Source organism: Podarcis cretensis, assembly GCF_951804945.1.
Source record: "Podarcis cretensis genome assembly, chromosome: 6".
NCBI lineage: Eukaryota > Metazoa > Chordata > Lepidosauria > Squamata > Lacertidae > Podarcis > Podarcis cretensis.
In genome coordinates this window covers 9,915,634-9,932,677 of record NC_137175.1, presented here as the reverse complement: position 1 = coordinate 9,932,677, position 17,044 = coordinate 9,915,634, and the positions used below count along the sequence as shown (strand labels likewise).

Here is a 17,044-nt window from a genome sequence, read left to right as displayed (position 1 = left end):
TTACAAAGTTGTGACGATTGCTACGAGGTAGGTGAAAACCCTACCAAGTGGGAAAATTCCTACCAGGCCCCTCAACGGCGACCAACTGAGGTCCATAGCAAGGCCAATGTCAAAACCTGAAAATAAGGAGGGTGGGTGGGAGATTGAGAAGAAGAAGAAGAAGAGTTTGGATTTGATATCCCGCCTTTCACTCCCTTTAAGGAGTCTCAAAGCAGCTAACAATCTCCTTTCCCTTCCTCCCCCACAACAAACACTCTGTGAGGTGAGTGGGGCTGGGAGACTTCAAAGAAGTGTGACTGGCCCAAGGTCACCCAGCAGCTGCATGTGGAGGAGCGGAGACACGAACCCGGTTCCCCAGATTATGAGACTACCGCTCTTAACCACTACACCACACTGGCTCTCAGTGAAGCGAGCCAAGAGGAAGCTCTCCTGCTCGTGTTTCAGTTTAAATGGGGCCCAGCCACGAACCCCATCCCCCAGCCAGCAGATTGGCTGTCTGGACAATGACGTGGCTGGGAACCTCTGGGTGACGCGGGACTTCGTCCCCTGCCCCCAGAAGGGAATGGGTGGCCATGTGGTCCACCGCAACTCCTCCCCACTGCGAAGTGGAGCGGATTAACTGTTTCATGCTGTTACCTATAAAATGGTCAGTGCAGGAGATGGCTCGGGAAGGGGAGGAAACAAATGGCAAGTGGCCTCAAGCAGGGTTAGGGTAGTGAGGCAGCATCACTGGGTGTGCAGCCAAGAAGGGTGTCTTCTGAAAGCCCAGTAAGTGCTTTCCCAGCTTTGGGAAGGAAGTGTGAGGGCTCTGACAGGGTCATAGTGTCCTTCTACCTCCTTCCCAAAGCTGGGCACGCACTTACTGGGCTTTGGGGAAGAAGAACAAGAAGAAGAGTTTGGATTTGATATCCCGCTTTATCACTACCCTAAGGCGTCTCAAATCGGCTAACATTCTCCTTTCCCTTACTCCCCCACAACAAACACTCTGTGAGGTGAGTGGGGCTAAGAGACTTCAGAGAAGTGTGACTAGCCCAAGGTCACCCAGCAGCTGCATGTGGAGGAGCGGAGACTCGAACCCAGTTCACCAGATTACAAGACTCTTAACCATTACACCACACTGGGGAAAAGGTAGGAGGGCTCTAGGAACCTGTCAGAGCTTTGTGCCTCCTTCCCAAGCCTGGCTTAAGCCAGGACTGCAAGGGCTGAGGAGAGGCAACAACTGGCTTCACACAGGGCAGTATATTACCAAGGTCTGCCCCTGTCTCAAGGCAAGGTAATGTTACACCTCAGCTCTCCCTCTAGTGTAACCAGATTGCATACCCTCCAACATTATTCTGATGAAAATAGGGATGTCCTATTCAATTATTTGTTGTTGTTGTTGTTGTTGTTGTTGTTGTTGTTGTTGTTATTATTATTATTATTATTATTATACCCCACCCACTTGGCTGGGTTTCCCCAGCCACTCAGGATGGCTTACAGTGCATATAAAAACATAGTAAAACATCAAACATTAACAATTTCCCTATATAGGAACTGCTTTCAGATGTCTTCTAAAGCTTGTATAGTTACTTATCTCCTTTGCTCGTGGGTCACCTAACTCCCTACCTGCCAACGTTTCTCCAATGAAAATGTTGTTGTTGTTGTTGTTTAGTCGTTTAGTCGTGTCCGACTCTTCGTGACCCCATGGACCAGAGAACGCCAGGCACTCCTGTCCTCCACTGCCCCCCGCAGCTTGGTCAGATTCATGCTGGTAACCTCGAAAACACTGTCCAACCATCTCGTCCTCTGTCGTCCCCTTCTCCTTGTGCCCTCCATCTTTCCCAGCATCAGGGTCTTCTCCAGGGAGTCTTCTCTTCTCATGAGGTGGCCAAAGTACTGGAGCCTCAGCTTCACAATCTGTCCTTCCAGTGAGCACTCAGGGCTGATTTCCTTCAGAATGGAGAGGTCTGATCTTCTTGCAGTCCATGGGACTCTCAAGAGTCTCCTCCAGCACCATAATTCAAAAGCATCAATTCTTCGGCGATCAGCCTTCTTTATGGTCCAGCTCTCACTTCCATACATCACTACTGGGAAAACCATAGCTTTAACTATACGGACCTTTGTTGGCAAGGTGATGTCTCTACTTCTCAAGATGCTGTCTAGGCCTGTCATTGCCCTTCTCCCAAGAAGCAGGTGTCTTTTAATTTCGTGGCTGCTGTCACCATCAGCAGTAGTGCGACATTCCAGGATGAAATCAGAAACCAGGACAGCTTCTGTAAATCCGGGACTGTCCCTGGAAAATAGGGACACTTGGAGGGTCTGAGACTGAAGGGCTGATAATAGACACATTTCTGGTAGAAAATACACACTATACTTTTAAAGCATATTTGAAGCATGTTTGCCCTCTCGAAGAATACTGGGCCGTGTCGTTTACCCCTCACAGAGTTACAATGCCCAGCAATCCTTCGCCAACTACAGCATTCAGGATTCTTTGAGAGAAAGAACATGCTTTGAATGTGTTTTATTTTTTTAAAAAAAATAATACTTATTAAGAGTTTAAAGATTACAAAAAGAAAGAAAAAGAATTAAACAAATCAATATAATAAAATACAAAAACAGAAACAGAAACACTACATGAAACATTGTGTAGCACCCTGCTTGTGGTTAACGCTTAGCTGGAATGAAATATTCAACGCAGCAATAGAGAAATTAAAATAATAATTTATTTGTCAGACAAATAAATATGAGGCACAGTGGTATATGGTTACCAAGCTCTGGCCTGGCCTCCTGCCATTCTGGCCAGCACTTATATTTCCTTAATCCAGCCCCCTTGCTCCTCCTGTGGCTGCCTCTGTCCAATCAGCCTGGTTGAAATTCCTATTGGCTGTTGGCTAGAACCAATCACAAAAGATACACCCATTTCCTTCTTGCCCTTTTATGGAAATCAAAAAGCTATATATTCTTCTATCTATAAATGACAAATAAGTAGTAATATATCTTAAATGTGTCTCAACAAGGAATCTTAATTACCAGCTCACCTCTTGCCCTCCTTGCCCTATTGCCTTCCAAAACAGATAATTAATCTTGAATTTTTATCTTCAAGGATTGAGTTCACATCAACATTGAGAGATCTCCTTCATTTGAAGGTTTCTAAACAAAAGGCCTGACAACCATATATCAGGAGCGCTCGATTGGCGTCTTCTGTCTGGCAAGGGGCTTGGCTGGTGGCTGACTTAATTTCAGGATAGTTACAACTCTTACAACTATATGAAATAAGAATCTAGCATTTCTTAAATCCTTTGCATAATTATATTTAAACTAATATATTTAATACATAAACAACCTTTTAAAAGGAAAAGAAATCTTAAAAGGATCTTAGTTTAAGAAAGAAACAGCTTTTGAAAAGATTTCCCAAAATGTTCTCTTTCTGCCAGCTAGATGCTTTTTCACTGCTCTTGACCTTCTTAACCTTAGGAAGAAGATATGGCTCATTTTACTATTTATCCACCCTTAATTTGTAGGGTCAGTGTAACCTTGGCTGTCAGCCTGTAATTCCCTTTTTACGACTTTGAGAATTGTTTTCTGCTATAAATCAGGGGGGCCCCTTGTCTAGGAGTAAATATATCTTGCCAAGGTTTTTAGGCAACTGGTCTTCTGCCTGGCATAAAATATTTGAAAATCATTAAGCTTTTTAAGATACAGGCCCTGATCAAACATATAAGCTTTAATAAAAATGCAGGCTTATGATTAGATGCCTCAATTGAATTAACAAAACAAAACAAAAACAATTAAAAACACTTCCAATATTTTCAATCTTAACTTTCATTCACTTGTTTCATTGACTTCCTCACGCCTCCCTTTTTGTATTCCACTTCAATTAACTGTTTCAGCAATTCCTTTCCATCTTCATCTATTTTCTGTCCTGTAATTAATCTTAACATATTCTAACCTTGTTTTTTTCCCTTTAATACATTAACAGTCTATCTGTACCTAGTTCCTTATAACATTTCTGCCAAAGCCATATAACTTCATTCCACCATTTTTCTATAGCTCATTAATTTTACAATAAAAAAATATTGAATGTGTTTTAAAGGTAGGTCCACGGCCTGAGAGAGGAAAGTCAAGCAGTAGCTGGTCCCAGCCAGGCCTGTGCGAAGGGACTGACTGCTTCACGTCTCCCTTTGAAGAAGAGGGGAGAAAGCTTAGCAAGTCAAATGCAGCTCAGATGCTTCACAAACTATCTCCATCCCAGCTTTTCTAAATCTCAAGGAGGCAGGTGAAAGCGAAGAGGTGGGGTCCCATACATGACAGGTAGGCTGGATCAGGTCCATCTAACTCAGTGCTCTCAATGTGGCCAACCAGACACCCATGGGAAATCTGCAAGCAGGACAGCACCCTCCACAATTATGATTTCCCACAACTGGTATTCAAAAACATACTCCATCCAACCGTGGAAGTAAAACATAGCCATTGTGACTTATCCACCATGAATTGCTTTGAAGCCCTCTGAAAGACATCCAAGTTGGCACACATTGCGGTAGCAAATTACTATATTATTTACTGTATAAATTATTAGGCCAAACATTTGTGTTGCAGCTTCTGCAGAACTGGGAATTGTGCTTCTTTCATCATCCACAATTTTAAAAGCATCAGAGGGTTGGCAGCTCTTAAGGACACTTTTGGAGAGATCCAACCCATCACCTTCCTGCTGTTAGAAACCTTTCGCCTGCGTTATTTGCTGGTGGTCGTACAAAGCATCAGCCAGGTTATGGAAGGAAGCAGGACACATTAGGGTGACTTAGGGGAACAGAACTGGAGATGGAAAGATCAGAAGGAGGAATTTGTTGAAATGACTTACAGGAATATTTGTGTGAAGTCAGTTGATTTGGTATTTAATTTGCTGCTGTTACTGTGTGTGGAACCCATTGCTGAGGCTGTGCTTCCTTAAAAAGTTACAGGTAGGTAGCTGTATTCGTCTGCCGTAGTTGAAACAAAATAAAAAAAAAATCTTTCCAGTAGCCCTTTAGAGACCACACTAAAGCTCATACCAATAACAAACTTAGTTGGTCTCTAAGGTGCTACTGGAAGGAATTTTTTTATTGTGTTTCTTCCTTAAAAAGGTAAAGGTAAAGGACCCCTGGATGGTTAAATCCAGTCAAAGGAGACTATGGGATGCAGCGCTCATCTGACTTCAGGCCAAGGGAACTGGGATTTGTCTTTCCAGGTCATGTGGCCAGCATGACTAAACCACTTCTGGTGCAACGGAACACCATAGCTCAAAGAAACGCTGTTTACCTTCCCGCCAGAGCAGTACCTATTTATCTACTTGCACTAGTGTGCTTTCAAACTGCTAGGTTGGCAGGAGCTGGGACAGAGCAATGGGAGCTCACCCTGCTGCACGGATTTGAACCACCGAACATCTGATCGGCAAGCCCAAAAGGCTCAGTGGTTTAGACCACAGCACCACCTGCATCCCACATGCTTCCTTTATATCCTACAAATCTAAAAGGTAAAGGGACCCATGACTGTTAGGTCCAGCCGCGGACAACTCTGGGGTTGAGGCGCTCACCTCGCTTTACAGGCTGAGGGAGCCAGCATTTGTCCACAGACAGTTTTTCCGGGTCATGTGGCCAGCATGACTAAATCACTTCTGGTGCAACGGAACACCATAGCTCAAAGAAATGCTGTTTACCTTCCCACCAGAGCAGTACCTATTTATCTACTTGCACTGGCATGCTTTTGAAGTGCTAGGTTGGCAGAAGCTAGGACCAAGCAATGGGAGCTCACCCCGTCGCGGGGATTCAAACCGTGACCTTCCGATCGGCAAGCCCAAGAGGCTCAGTGGTTTAGACCACAGCACCACCTGCGTCCCTATCCTACAAATCTATCCCAGCTTTAAACTTTTCACAGCACCCAGCCTAAAAACCCTGGAAACTGTAATTCTAGGGAGAGGGGGCTGGGATCTGAGCAACCTCACAGAGCAATGATTTCCACCATTATTTGATGTGTGCTGTGATAATTAAACTCATTTCAAAGAAATTTAAGGTTCTAATGAAGATATGGCTACACATTGGTTGAAATGAAAAAGATCTTGATTGCATTCAATGTTTGAATTTCCTTCAGAGTCAAGCACAAGTTAATATCAGTAGTGTTTGCTTTATTGAAAAACACATACTGAGGGTTTCAGAAATGCTATAACTTGGATTTGTTTGTTCAATCAATTTCAGTCCTCTGGGGCAGAGGTTATTGGCTAATGGGATCATGGGCTATAGAGACCAATCATTAAACTTCACACACAAAGAAGACAGCTTTATAGAGGGGAAGGAATAAAATGGAGTTCAAGGAGAGCCCAGGTTATAATTTTTATTTTTTCTAAAGATGAATGAACCAGCAATTGTGAATCAGGAATCACTGATATTGTGAAGTGTTAACTTGCACCACAGCAGCCCAAAGGGATCCTGCTGGCTATTTACAGTAGATAAGAAGATCAGTTAACATGGAAGCAACGATGGAGTAAATGGCCCATAAACTTTTCAGGATGTTTAATTTAGTCCAATCCTGCACCCAAGGTTTTGCCTTTGGAATGCATGTGTTCTATAGTTGGGAATTTCATATTCCCCACCACTCTGCAATTTCCATCACAGGTTTATCTCTAATTTAGAGAATGAGGTGATGTACTGAGAGCACCAACAACATATGGGCGCTGAGTACTTTGTGAGGTTTGGGAACCCAGGAAATATCTGAGTCAGGTTGACATGGCAGATTCCTCTGGATTAGGGCTAAAGAGAGAAGTGTTGAGTTTTTATTTTTCTATGCTGGTTAGTGGATGGGAGTATACTATTGCTTTCTGTTACTGTGCTGCCAAAGTTGTTGCCACAACCACTGGAGGATGAGAGCTATGCAAGGAGGGAATATGTTAATGTTTATATGTTGTTTTCTCATTCTGATTTATAATATCTTTATGTATTCATAAATATCATAGGGTTGCCAATTGTTGAGCTTTTTAAGTAAGCCTGGTTAGCAGCTATTGATAGGCTGGTCAACAATGTATTTGTCTAATCCTCTATTTAAAAACAACAACAACAACTCAAAAGCTAACCATTTTTTTGTGGTGCCAAAACTTAATTCCTTAGAAGCAACTTTTTCTTCTTCTGCCAAGTATGGAAAATAGACAGAAGCACAGAAACATATAATATTTGCAATACGGAAAAGACTTTTATACAAGTCAAACTTCAAACTGTTTTCTTTTATGAAGCCGGTAAAAGGGAAACCATTAATGCAAAAAGTCTCAAAGTGCTGTCTAGTGTCTCTTAGGCAAATACATTTTTGTGAGCTTTGACATTCCTGTCTATCTCCCTATTTGATCAACCATTCCTTAAAGAAAGAGGAGAATCGTGCCTTTCCTTTTTTTCCCTTCCAGCTTCCTTTTTTATTTTATTTTATTTTTTTGCAGTTGTAATTCGCCACTGTTATTAAATTCTAGAACATAATTCATGATGCTCTTGATGAGGACACAACTTTCCATGGTAAAAATTGTACTCAATGGGGTTGCTTTATTGCTTATTGGGGACGCAGGTGGCGCTGTGGGTTAAAGCCTCAGCGCCTAGGACTTGCCGATCGAAAGGTCGGCGGTTCGAATCCCTGCGGCGGGGTGCGCTCCCGCTGCTCGGTCCCAGCGCCTGCCAACCTAGCAGTTCGAAAGCACCTCCGGGTGCAAGTAGATAAATAGGGACCGCTTACCAGCGGGAAGGTAAACGGCGTTTCTGTGTGCGGCTCTGGCTCTGGCCAGAGCAGCGATGTCACGCTGGCCACGTGACCCGGAAGTGTCTTCGGACAGCGCTGGCCCCTGGCCTCTTAAGTGAGATGGGCGCACAACCCCAGAGTCTGTCAAGACTGGCCCGTATGGGCAGGGGTACCTTTACCTTTACCTTATTGCTTATTTTAATAGGTTGGTTATGTTTTAATATTTGAATGGGAGTGCCCTTTGGTGTATTCCAGTTGCGTGATGTGATTATGGATGTATAGGTTTCAATGGTTATAGAACCATTTTTATACTTCTAAGTTGCTGAAATGTCAGTTTTGACATTAGCAGTATTTAAATTAAAATAAGTTTGTTTAGTTTCTGGTTTGTGTTTGTAAGTATTGCAATTATCAATAAAAGATGATGATGATGATATCTGCCCTCTCTCATCCAGGTCAACGCTTTCATCTCCTTCGTTTTCCCAATGGTCGTCATCTCCGTCTTGAACACCATAATTGCCAACCAGCTCATCATCATGTTCAAGCAAGCCGCACAAGAAAACCAGGTGTGCACTATTGGAGGCCACCAAACGATGCTCAGCATGTCCATGGAGCCTGGCCGTATACAAGCCCTGAAGCATGGCGTCCGAGTCTTACGTAAGTTCCTCTTCCTCTTTAAGCCCTCTTCCTAGATTCCTGCATATCTTGACAGACTTTCTTTTGCTGAGGTCTGGCACTTGAGACTTGGAAGTTACCGGCTACTAAAACATTCTCAAAACAAACTTCCAGAATGCCCACCTCACTGATGAAGCATTTTCCAACTCCTGTTTGCTTTAGGCTAGCAAAATGGCTGCCATCATGGACTGTGGGTGGGTGGCAAAGTTTGTGGAGATACCTTCAAAGTTCCCCTTAGTATATAGAGGCCTCCCTCTTGATAATGAGTAGCTCCATGTTGGCTCAAACTATATCGGCACTCCACACCTGAGTTCACTGTTAGGGGGATTGCTCAAGTCTTTCAACTACAGTACCTCTTATTAAATGGGACATCTTGGATTGGAACATGGGCAGTTGGCAAAGGTTTCATAACATTGGTGTTGCTTAGAAGATACACTGAAAACTGTGTTACTGTGTACACTGGAGGATGTCTCCACTGTACACCTTCTCCTTGAAATCACATAGATACATGTTTTTTTTAAGAAAAGTGATAGCAAAAATTTCCTGTGCTGTCCTAGAATGCATGATCCTGGGATCCAGGTAAGGCCAAATGAGTCACTCTTGCCTATAGTCTCTGCGATCCATGATGACTAACCTGCAATACTGTGTTCTACCTCCACAGACTACCACTTGTTAGGATGGGAGAGCATAATAATAATAATAATAATTTATTATTTATACCCCGCCCATCTGGCTGAGTCTCTCCAGCCACTCTGGGCAGCTCCCAATCAAATGTTAAAAACAGTACAGCATTAAATATTAAAAACTTCCCTAAACAGGGCTGCCTTCAGGTGTCCTTTAAAGATAGGATAGCTGCTTATTTCCTTCACATCTGAAGGGAGGGTGTTCCACAGGGTGGGTGCCACTACCAAGAAGGTCCTCTTCCTAGTTCCCTGTAGCTTTGCTTCTCACAATGAGGGAATTGATTGATTGATTGATTGATTGATTGATTGATTGAGGGAATGAGGGAACCGCCAGAAGGCTCTCGGTCCTGGATCTCAGTGAACGATGGGGGTGGAGACGCTCCTTCACGTATACTGGGCCGAGGCCGTTTAGGGCTTTAAAGGTCAGCACCAACACTTTGAATTGTGCTTGGAAACGTACTGGGAGCCAATGCAGATCTAGCTGCCGCATTCTGGTTTAATTGCAGTTTCCGGGTCACCTTCAAAGGTAGCCCCATGTAGAGTGCATTGCAGTAGTCCAAGTGGGAGATAACTAGAGCATGCACCACTCTGGTGAGACAGTCTGCAGGCAGGCAGGGTCTTAGCCTGCGTACCACTTATTGCACTCAGGGCCTGCTTGCAAGCTTCCCCTGATCATCTGGCTGGCCTCTGTGGGAACAAGAGGCTGGACTAGATGGGCAACTGGCCTAATCCAGCAGCCTCTTCTCTTGTTCTTATGATTGTCCTACTGCACATTACTATTTGAGCTTCTGCTAAGGTCTCAGTGTGAACTAGTTGTTAATTATCCTCGAATAAATACCAGTGTTAAGATATTAATCATATCTGGGATTTCTTTTAAAGCTGCTAATCTGTGAATGAACAAAAGAATACTTTAACAATGCAGCAGTCCTAGCTAAACGAGTTCCCAATGCAAATACTGAAAGCACATGTACTGGCTTGAGAGCAGTACATGTGAAAAGGATCTAGGAGTCTTGGTTGACCACAAACTTGACATGAGCCAACAGTGTGACGCGGCAGCTAAAAAAGCCAATGCAATTCTGGGCTGCATCAATAGGAGTGTAGCATCTAGATCAAGGGAAGTAATAGTGCCACTGTATTCTGCTCTGGTCAGACCTCACCTGGAGTACTGTGTCCAGTTCTGGGCACCACAGTTCAAGAAGGACACTGACAAACTGGAACGTGTCCAGAGGAGGGCAACCAAAATGGTCAAAGGCCTGGAAACGATGCCTTATGAGGAACGGCTAAGGGAGCTGAGCATGTTTAGCCTGGAGAAGAGGAGGTTAAGGGGTGATATGATAGCCATGTTCAAATATATAAAAGGATGTCACATAGAGGAGGAAGAAAGGTTGTTTTCTGCTGCTCCAGAGAAGCGGACACGGAGCAATGGTTCCAAACTACAAGAAAAAAGATTCCACCTAAACATTAGGAAGAACTTCCTGACAGTAAGAGCTGTTGGACAGTGGAATTTGCTGCCAAGGAGTGTGGTGGAGTCTCCTTCTTTGGAGGTCTTTAAGCAGAGGCTTGACAACCATATGTCAGGAGTGCTCTGATGGTGTTTCCTGCTTGGCAGGGGGTTGGATTCGATGGCCCTTGTGGTCTCTTCCAACTCTATGATTCTATGATTCTAGGGGGAAAACAACCACCCAGAATTGATATTTTATTAGATTTTACAATATAATTAAAACACAGGTCTACATGTCATGTTCAACACAGTCATTATTTCATCACTTAAATAGAATCCACTTCCATTCACACAGTTCCATATACTGTAGCTGCCAATTATATTGTTATTATTGTTAAATCTCATATTTAAAGCAAGTTACAACCTAGACAGCAGTAGCAGAAAATTACAGATTTTTCCCTGAAGGCAGCCCTGTTTAGGGAAGTAATGTTTAATGCTGTATTGCATTTTTAATATTCGGTTGGGAGCTGCCCAGAGTGGTTGGGGAAACCCAGTCAGATGGGTGGTGTATAAATTGTTGTTGTTGTTGTTGTTGTTGTTGTTGTTGTTGTTGTTGTTGTTGTTGTTAGGTTCATACCATAACCCTAAGATCAACTCTGAGTTTATCAGAAATACAAATACATCATTATATTAAAAAAAAAACAGAACAAAGGGAGTAACAGCAGCAGCAACAATAAAAACCCAAGTCTCTAAATAGCTTAGTAAGAGCTGAGTATGTTCAACAGCCATGGAAAACAGAGGGACAGCTGGAAAAGAAAAATGGAACAGGAGGGAGGAGGAACAGAATGATTTGCTTGGAGGGAATGGCAGGCTAGGACCTTGAACAGGAGCGGCTCCCTATAGGAGGACGGTTGCAATGCATCCTCTGCAAATGCATATTCTTAAAATGAGCTTTGGGTTTGGTGCTTTCGTTGATTCCAAATAGGCTGGGTTCAAATTTCCAGTTCACTTTAACCGAGGGAAATTCAAATGCACATGTAATGCAATGAAATGCAAATTTGAGAAACACTGCAGTTGGTTACCGTATTTTTCGTGTATAAGATGCCCCCATGTATAAGACAACCCCTATTTTTTGAGCCCAAAATTATGAAATAAACATTTTGCAACATTCCATGTATAAGACAACCCCCAATTTTAAACTTAAAAACATTGTGGGGAAATATAGTCTTATGCACCGAAAAATACAGTATATGAATTTGTAAACTGGGAAGCTCTCCTGCATGCAAACACCCCCACACCCATTGTATTCAACACAGAAAGGCCATTTCCCTCCCCCACATCTACTGATAAATGGTTGGGCTGAACTAATGCTGAGCTACATTAGCTGTGACTAAGCTCCATGTGCAAGCAGTGGGACTTACTCATCTCATTGGGGCCTGGGATGCCATTCTTTGCCCACTTTCTTATGAGTAAGGCCACCTGAATAAAACAGGAATCACTCCCAAGTAACCATGCAGAGACCTGGGTCATAAATCATTAACATCTCATTTAGCATTTTACAGCACACCTGAAACAAAATGATCTTAAAAATTCATTCTATTCTTTCCATAACCACACAGAATTGCATGCAGGGAAGGAAGTATATTCTTCCTCTTGTCCCCACCCCCCGAGATAGCTCTCTGTTTTACTTCAAGTAAGACTTACAGCTGGCACATTTGAAAGCCTACAGGGAGCATGGATGGCTGGATAATAGTAAAACTGCCTTCTATTCCTCTGTCATACACAAAGGAGGCTCAATCAATCTAAACTCTGTAACGTACAGCGAGCTATTAAAGGAGCAAATTGCAACATTCCTTCTCCCTCCAAAATCATACACTAAATACTCTCATGCCTCACTGTAACTACTCACTCATGGGCTAGTTACCCAGAGAAAATGGGGGGGGGGGGGACTTAATTTTTTGTTATCGGCACTGAAAATTACATATTTGCACCTTTGGATAAATGTTCCGTGGCAACAGGGTTTCTTTTTTTAAAAAAATATTTATTAGGTTTTTCCAAATTAATACAGAGCACAAACAAAAAAAAAACATGCACAAAAAATGACAAAAATACAAAAAAGCAAAACAAATATAATTTTCATTACTTATTCCATTATCTTATTTCCCGGACCTCCCCTCACCTCCCCCTTTTGTATTCCAATTCAAATTCTTAACTCAACAAATCCTTATTATAACTTATTATGACTTATTTTAACTTATTACTCGACCTTCGCATTACAGCTGGAAACCAATTAATTTCTGTCCAACATCAATCTAACATTCATTAATTTTACAATATTTCTGCAAATAGTGCTTAAATTTCTTCCAATCTTCTTCCGCCGACTCTTTTCCCTGGTCTCGGATTCTGCCGGTCATTTCTGCCACGTGGCAACAGGGTTTCAGCTGGTTAGTGCAGATCTACAAAATATAGAGAATGAAAGAAAAAGGGAGGAAAAGTAAACTGCAAAGTATTTGTGTGAGGAACTATGCTGAGCTCCAGTTTAACACCAGATACACCACATAGATGTGTATATGCTAAGCTAGAACTCTTGCACTAGAATAGGGGACTATGGGGAATAGTGGTTCGTCTGGATGGATAATAATAATAATAATAATAATAATAATAATAATAATAATAAATGTTTATTTATACCCCGCCATTCCCGATTCAGAAAACCAGGCTCAGGGTGGCTAACAACAAACTTAAAACACTTAATTGATGCAACAAAAAATGGATGGGGGGGGGATCCATCCATTAAACGTTAGATGATCACCAGGGCTAGCTGGCTAAATTTGGGCCAGTGAGGAGACCAGGGGAGAATTAGCTGTGGGATCCCAGAACGGGTAGTCTTCACAAAAAATGGGGGGGGGGGGGCGGAAGGGGAATAAAAGATCAGGCTAAGTTCAAATTGAAAGCCAGGTGGAATAGCTCTGTCTTACAGGCCCTGTGGAAGGAAGTTAAATCCTGCAGGGCCCTGGTCTCATGGGTCAGAGCATTCCACCAGGTCAGAGCCAGCACTGAGAAGGCCCTGGCCCTGGTGGAGGATAATCTGACTTCCTTAGGGCCCGGGACCTCTAAACTATGATTATTCATGGATGTGAAATAACTTGTGGTCAGGGAACACAGGACTCAAGTCTGTGTTGGGTACGGGGGTAAGAAGCCATCAATTTCCGTTCTGTTCCACCTTCTTGGCAGCCCTGCTTCTATTCTGCTGCAGTTTGGCTTCCACCAAAAACCATGTTATTCCTTTTACTCTTTGCTGTGGTGAAATTGTGTTGATTCATTAATTATGTCACGAAAGGGCTGGAAGCAATATACTTGGTTTTCAGACACTTCATCGTCTTGGGTGCCCTTCCTCTGCACACATTCCAGCTTGTCAATATCGTTTTTAAATTGTGGTGCCCAGAACTGGACACAGTACTTCAAGTGTATTCTAGCCAAGGCAGAATAGAGCAGGATTATGACCTTCCCTTGATGAGGACACTATGCTTCTGTTGATGCAGCCTAGAATAGTATTAGTTTCTTTGCTGTTGCATCACACTGTTGACTCATATTACGCTTGTGATCTACTAAAAGCTCTAAATCATTTTCATATGTGCTACTGGCAAGCCAGGTGTCCCCCATCTTATATATGTACAGCTGGTTCTTTCTGCCTAATTGTAGAACCCTCCTGAAATTCATTTTGCTAGCTTTAGCTGGTTCTCTAATCTGTTAAGGTCATCTTGAATCCCAATTCTCTCTTCTGAGGTATTAGCTACCCCTCCCAGTTTGGTGTCATCTGCAGCGTTGAACATACCCTCTATTCTTTCATCCAAGTCATTTATAAAGATGTTGAACCACACTGTGCCCAGGTCAGAACTCTGTGGCACCCCACTTGTCTTTGAAGTCTGCTTCAGGTGGCCCCAAATGTCATTACAAGTTGGATAATGAATCCAAATTACTTTGTGTTCATTTCCTACCTTCTAGGATTAGCCCCCTGTTGAGTTCAGCATGCAGTTAAGACAATCAGCAAAACATATTTGAAACAGTTTTTTTAAAACATCAAAATTAAGCCCTGAAATCAAATTGCAAATGAAATTTTAAAAGGAGTGTAGAACAAAGATAACTTGCGTAAGCACACATAGAATATCTTAGGCAGCTGAGCTCTTATCAGGCTCTCCCTTGGCTTTCATTTTTTTTAAAGAAACTATTTCTGTACAACAATGAGAAATAGAAACTACTTGTCTGTCTAAATGAAAAGCTGGGGATCTGGCAGTTCTGCTGGAGGGAACCAGTGAACAGAAATCATTTTGCTGGGCCTGGAACTAACTTGTAACCCAGGACTCTCATTTATTGACCTATGTTCTAGAGCCCCTAAACCTTATCAAGTGCTCTGGCTCCACTTGTCCCTGGGATTATAACATCCCTGATCATTATAATGCTCACCCTCCTTCTGCTGCCAGCAGGTTGCTACACTCCAATCGTTATTCCTGCCTGGCATGGGAAATGTCAGCAGAAACCAATGAATAATATTGAGAGGGTATGTGTGCTGGTCCCGAGGGTTAACCATGCGGCGAGGTCCGAGTCCAGTCCAAGGTCGAGGGTGCGGTATGGAGGCTGTCTGTCAAAACTGAAGCTGGGTCTAAGGCAGGGAGTCGGGTGAGGTCAGGAACTCTGGGAGAAGAGCAGGACAGGTTTCAGGCAGGAACAGGTTACCAACAATGTTGCTCCCGCAACCTGGGACTGGGGCTGGGTGGCTTTTATCTACCCTGAGGCATAGGGCGGCCCCGGTCCACAGGTGACTCGCCTCTCCTGGTGTGGAGGCGAGCACTCCTCCTGCAGGAACTTAGTTCCCTCCGCCTCTCTGCCCTGAGCCTCTGCAGTTCAGGAGAGGCTGGAGGGTTACCAGACACAGAGGCAACCTCAGCTTCCCCTGACGGGGCTGAGAGTGGAGCACCTGCAGGCAATAGGTCCTCCATCACCTCAAGAGCCAGAGCAGACTCAGCTGGTGCCTGCACCTGAGGATCCAGCACAGGTGAGGACCCTTCAGGCTCAAGCCCCAGCCCCTGCTCAGCTGGTTCTGGGGGGACTCCTGTGCAGGCTGGGATTCCTCAGGATCAGCCTCCGAGTCTGAATCCCGGCCATCACAGTATGTCACATCTACAGACACACACCCTCTCTCTAACTACCACTCCTAGCAACAGGACTCAGGAACTCACAGCTCTCCAAATGTTGTTGGGCTACAATTCCTATCATCCTGGAACACTGATCCTCATGCCATGACTCATCTTTAAAAGCTTGGCGGGTGGGGCATGGAAACTTGTTGGGACATCTTGTTGCTTCCATCCACTTCCAAGCTTCTTGCTCTACTCTTGAACTCCTGAACCCTTGAGCTTTGTGTCTGCTCCTGAGTCTGTGTCTGAATAAACATCTATTTCTTACTTACAAGTAAGAGCCAGAACAGAGCCTATTGGAGGCTTTCACATTAATGCCACAATTTCTTCCTAGGAAATGGATAATACTCTTGCAGATGTTGGGGAAATATTGGGGTCCAATACCCTGTGGAATCAGGCTGCATGGCCAATAAGATCCAGAAGCCAATTGCTAGTCAAGCAGGACATTTATTTGGGTTTGCAAATAGTTGAGGAGTGGCATACAAAATAGGGAAAAGCACAAACATTTATACACTTACAAGCAAAGGGGCAGATGTGTCTAAATATGGCAGAACTTCCTTCTACTAGCTTCTACTGGTTTAATCACAAGGCATAGCAACATTCTTATCGTCCCCTCCCTTTATCCTCAACTGTTATAGCAATAGCTCCTGCATACGTTTTATTCTGTCCTACTCTCTTGGTTTTCTTGCAAACACAATCCTTCACATTCCTTTCTCACAAACATTTCAACTTTCATTTTATATTATCTCTATAATTTCTGAAGCACAGAAACACTCCTCATGATCCTGCAGCCCAGCAGGATTCTGTTCTTAAGATGTTCTTAAGGTGTGATGCCATGTGAGAACCTCATTGACCAGTACGTTTCCGAGCACAATTCAAAGTGTCGGTGCTGACCTTTAAAGCCCTAACCTGACTCGGTCCAGTATACCTGAAGGAGCATCTCCAGCCCCATCGTTCTGCCTGACACTGAGGTGTAGCTCCAAGGGCCTTCTGATGGTTCCCTCGCTGTGAGAAGCAAAGTTACAGGGAACCAGGCAGAGGGCCTTCTCAGTAGTGGCACCTGTGGAACGCCCTCCCACCAGATGTCATAGAGAAAAACAACTACCAGGCTTTTTGAAGAAATCTGAAGACAGCCCTGTTTAGGGAAGCTTTTAATGTTTGACGGACTATTGTATTTTAATATTTTGTTGGAAGCCACCCAGAGTGGCTGGGGAAACCCAGCCAGATGGCCAGGGTATAAATTAATAATAATAATAATAATAATAATAATAATAATAATAATAAGCTGTGGGGACAGCTGAATCAGCCCTAACCCTTGAGCAAAAAAAGCTGTA

General features: G+C 43.4%; 1 protein-coding gene across 1 annotated transcript in view; it reads left to right on the top strand.

Moving 5' to 3' along the window:
- Positions 1 to 17,044, top strand: part of NTSR1 (neurotensin receptor 1) — a 129,079-nt gene that overhangs the window by 90,590 nt on the left and 21,445 nt on the right. The window contains exon 2 of the mRNA XM_079979701.1: positions 8,175 to 8,376. Within this exon, the coding sequence (XP_079835827.1) occupies positions 8,175 to 8,376 (202 nt within the window). The remainder of the gene's footprint in view (positions 1 to 8,174; positions 8,377 to 17,044) is intronic.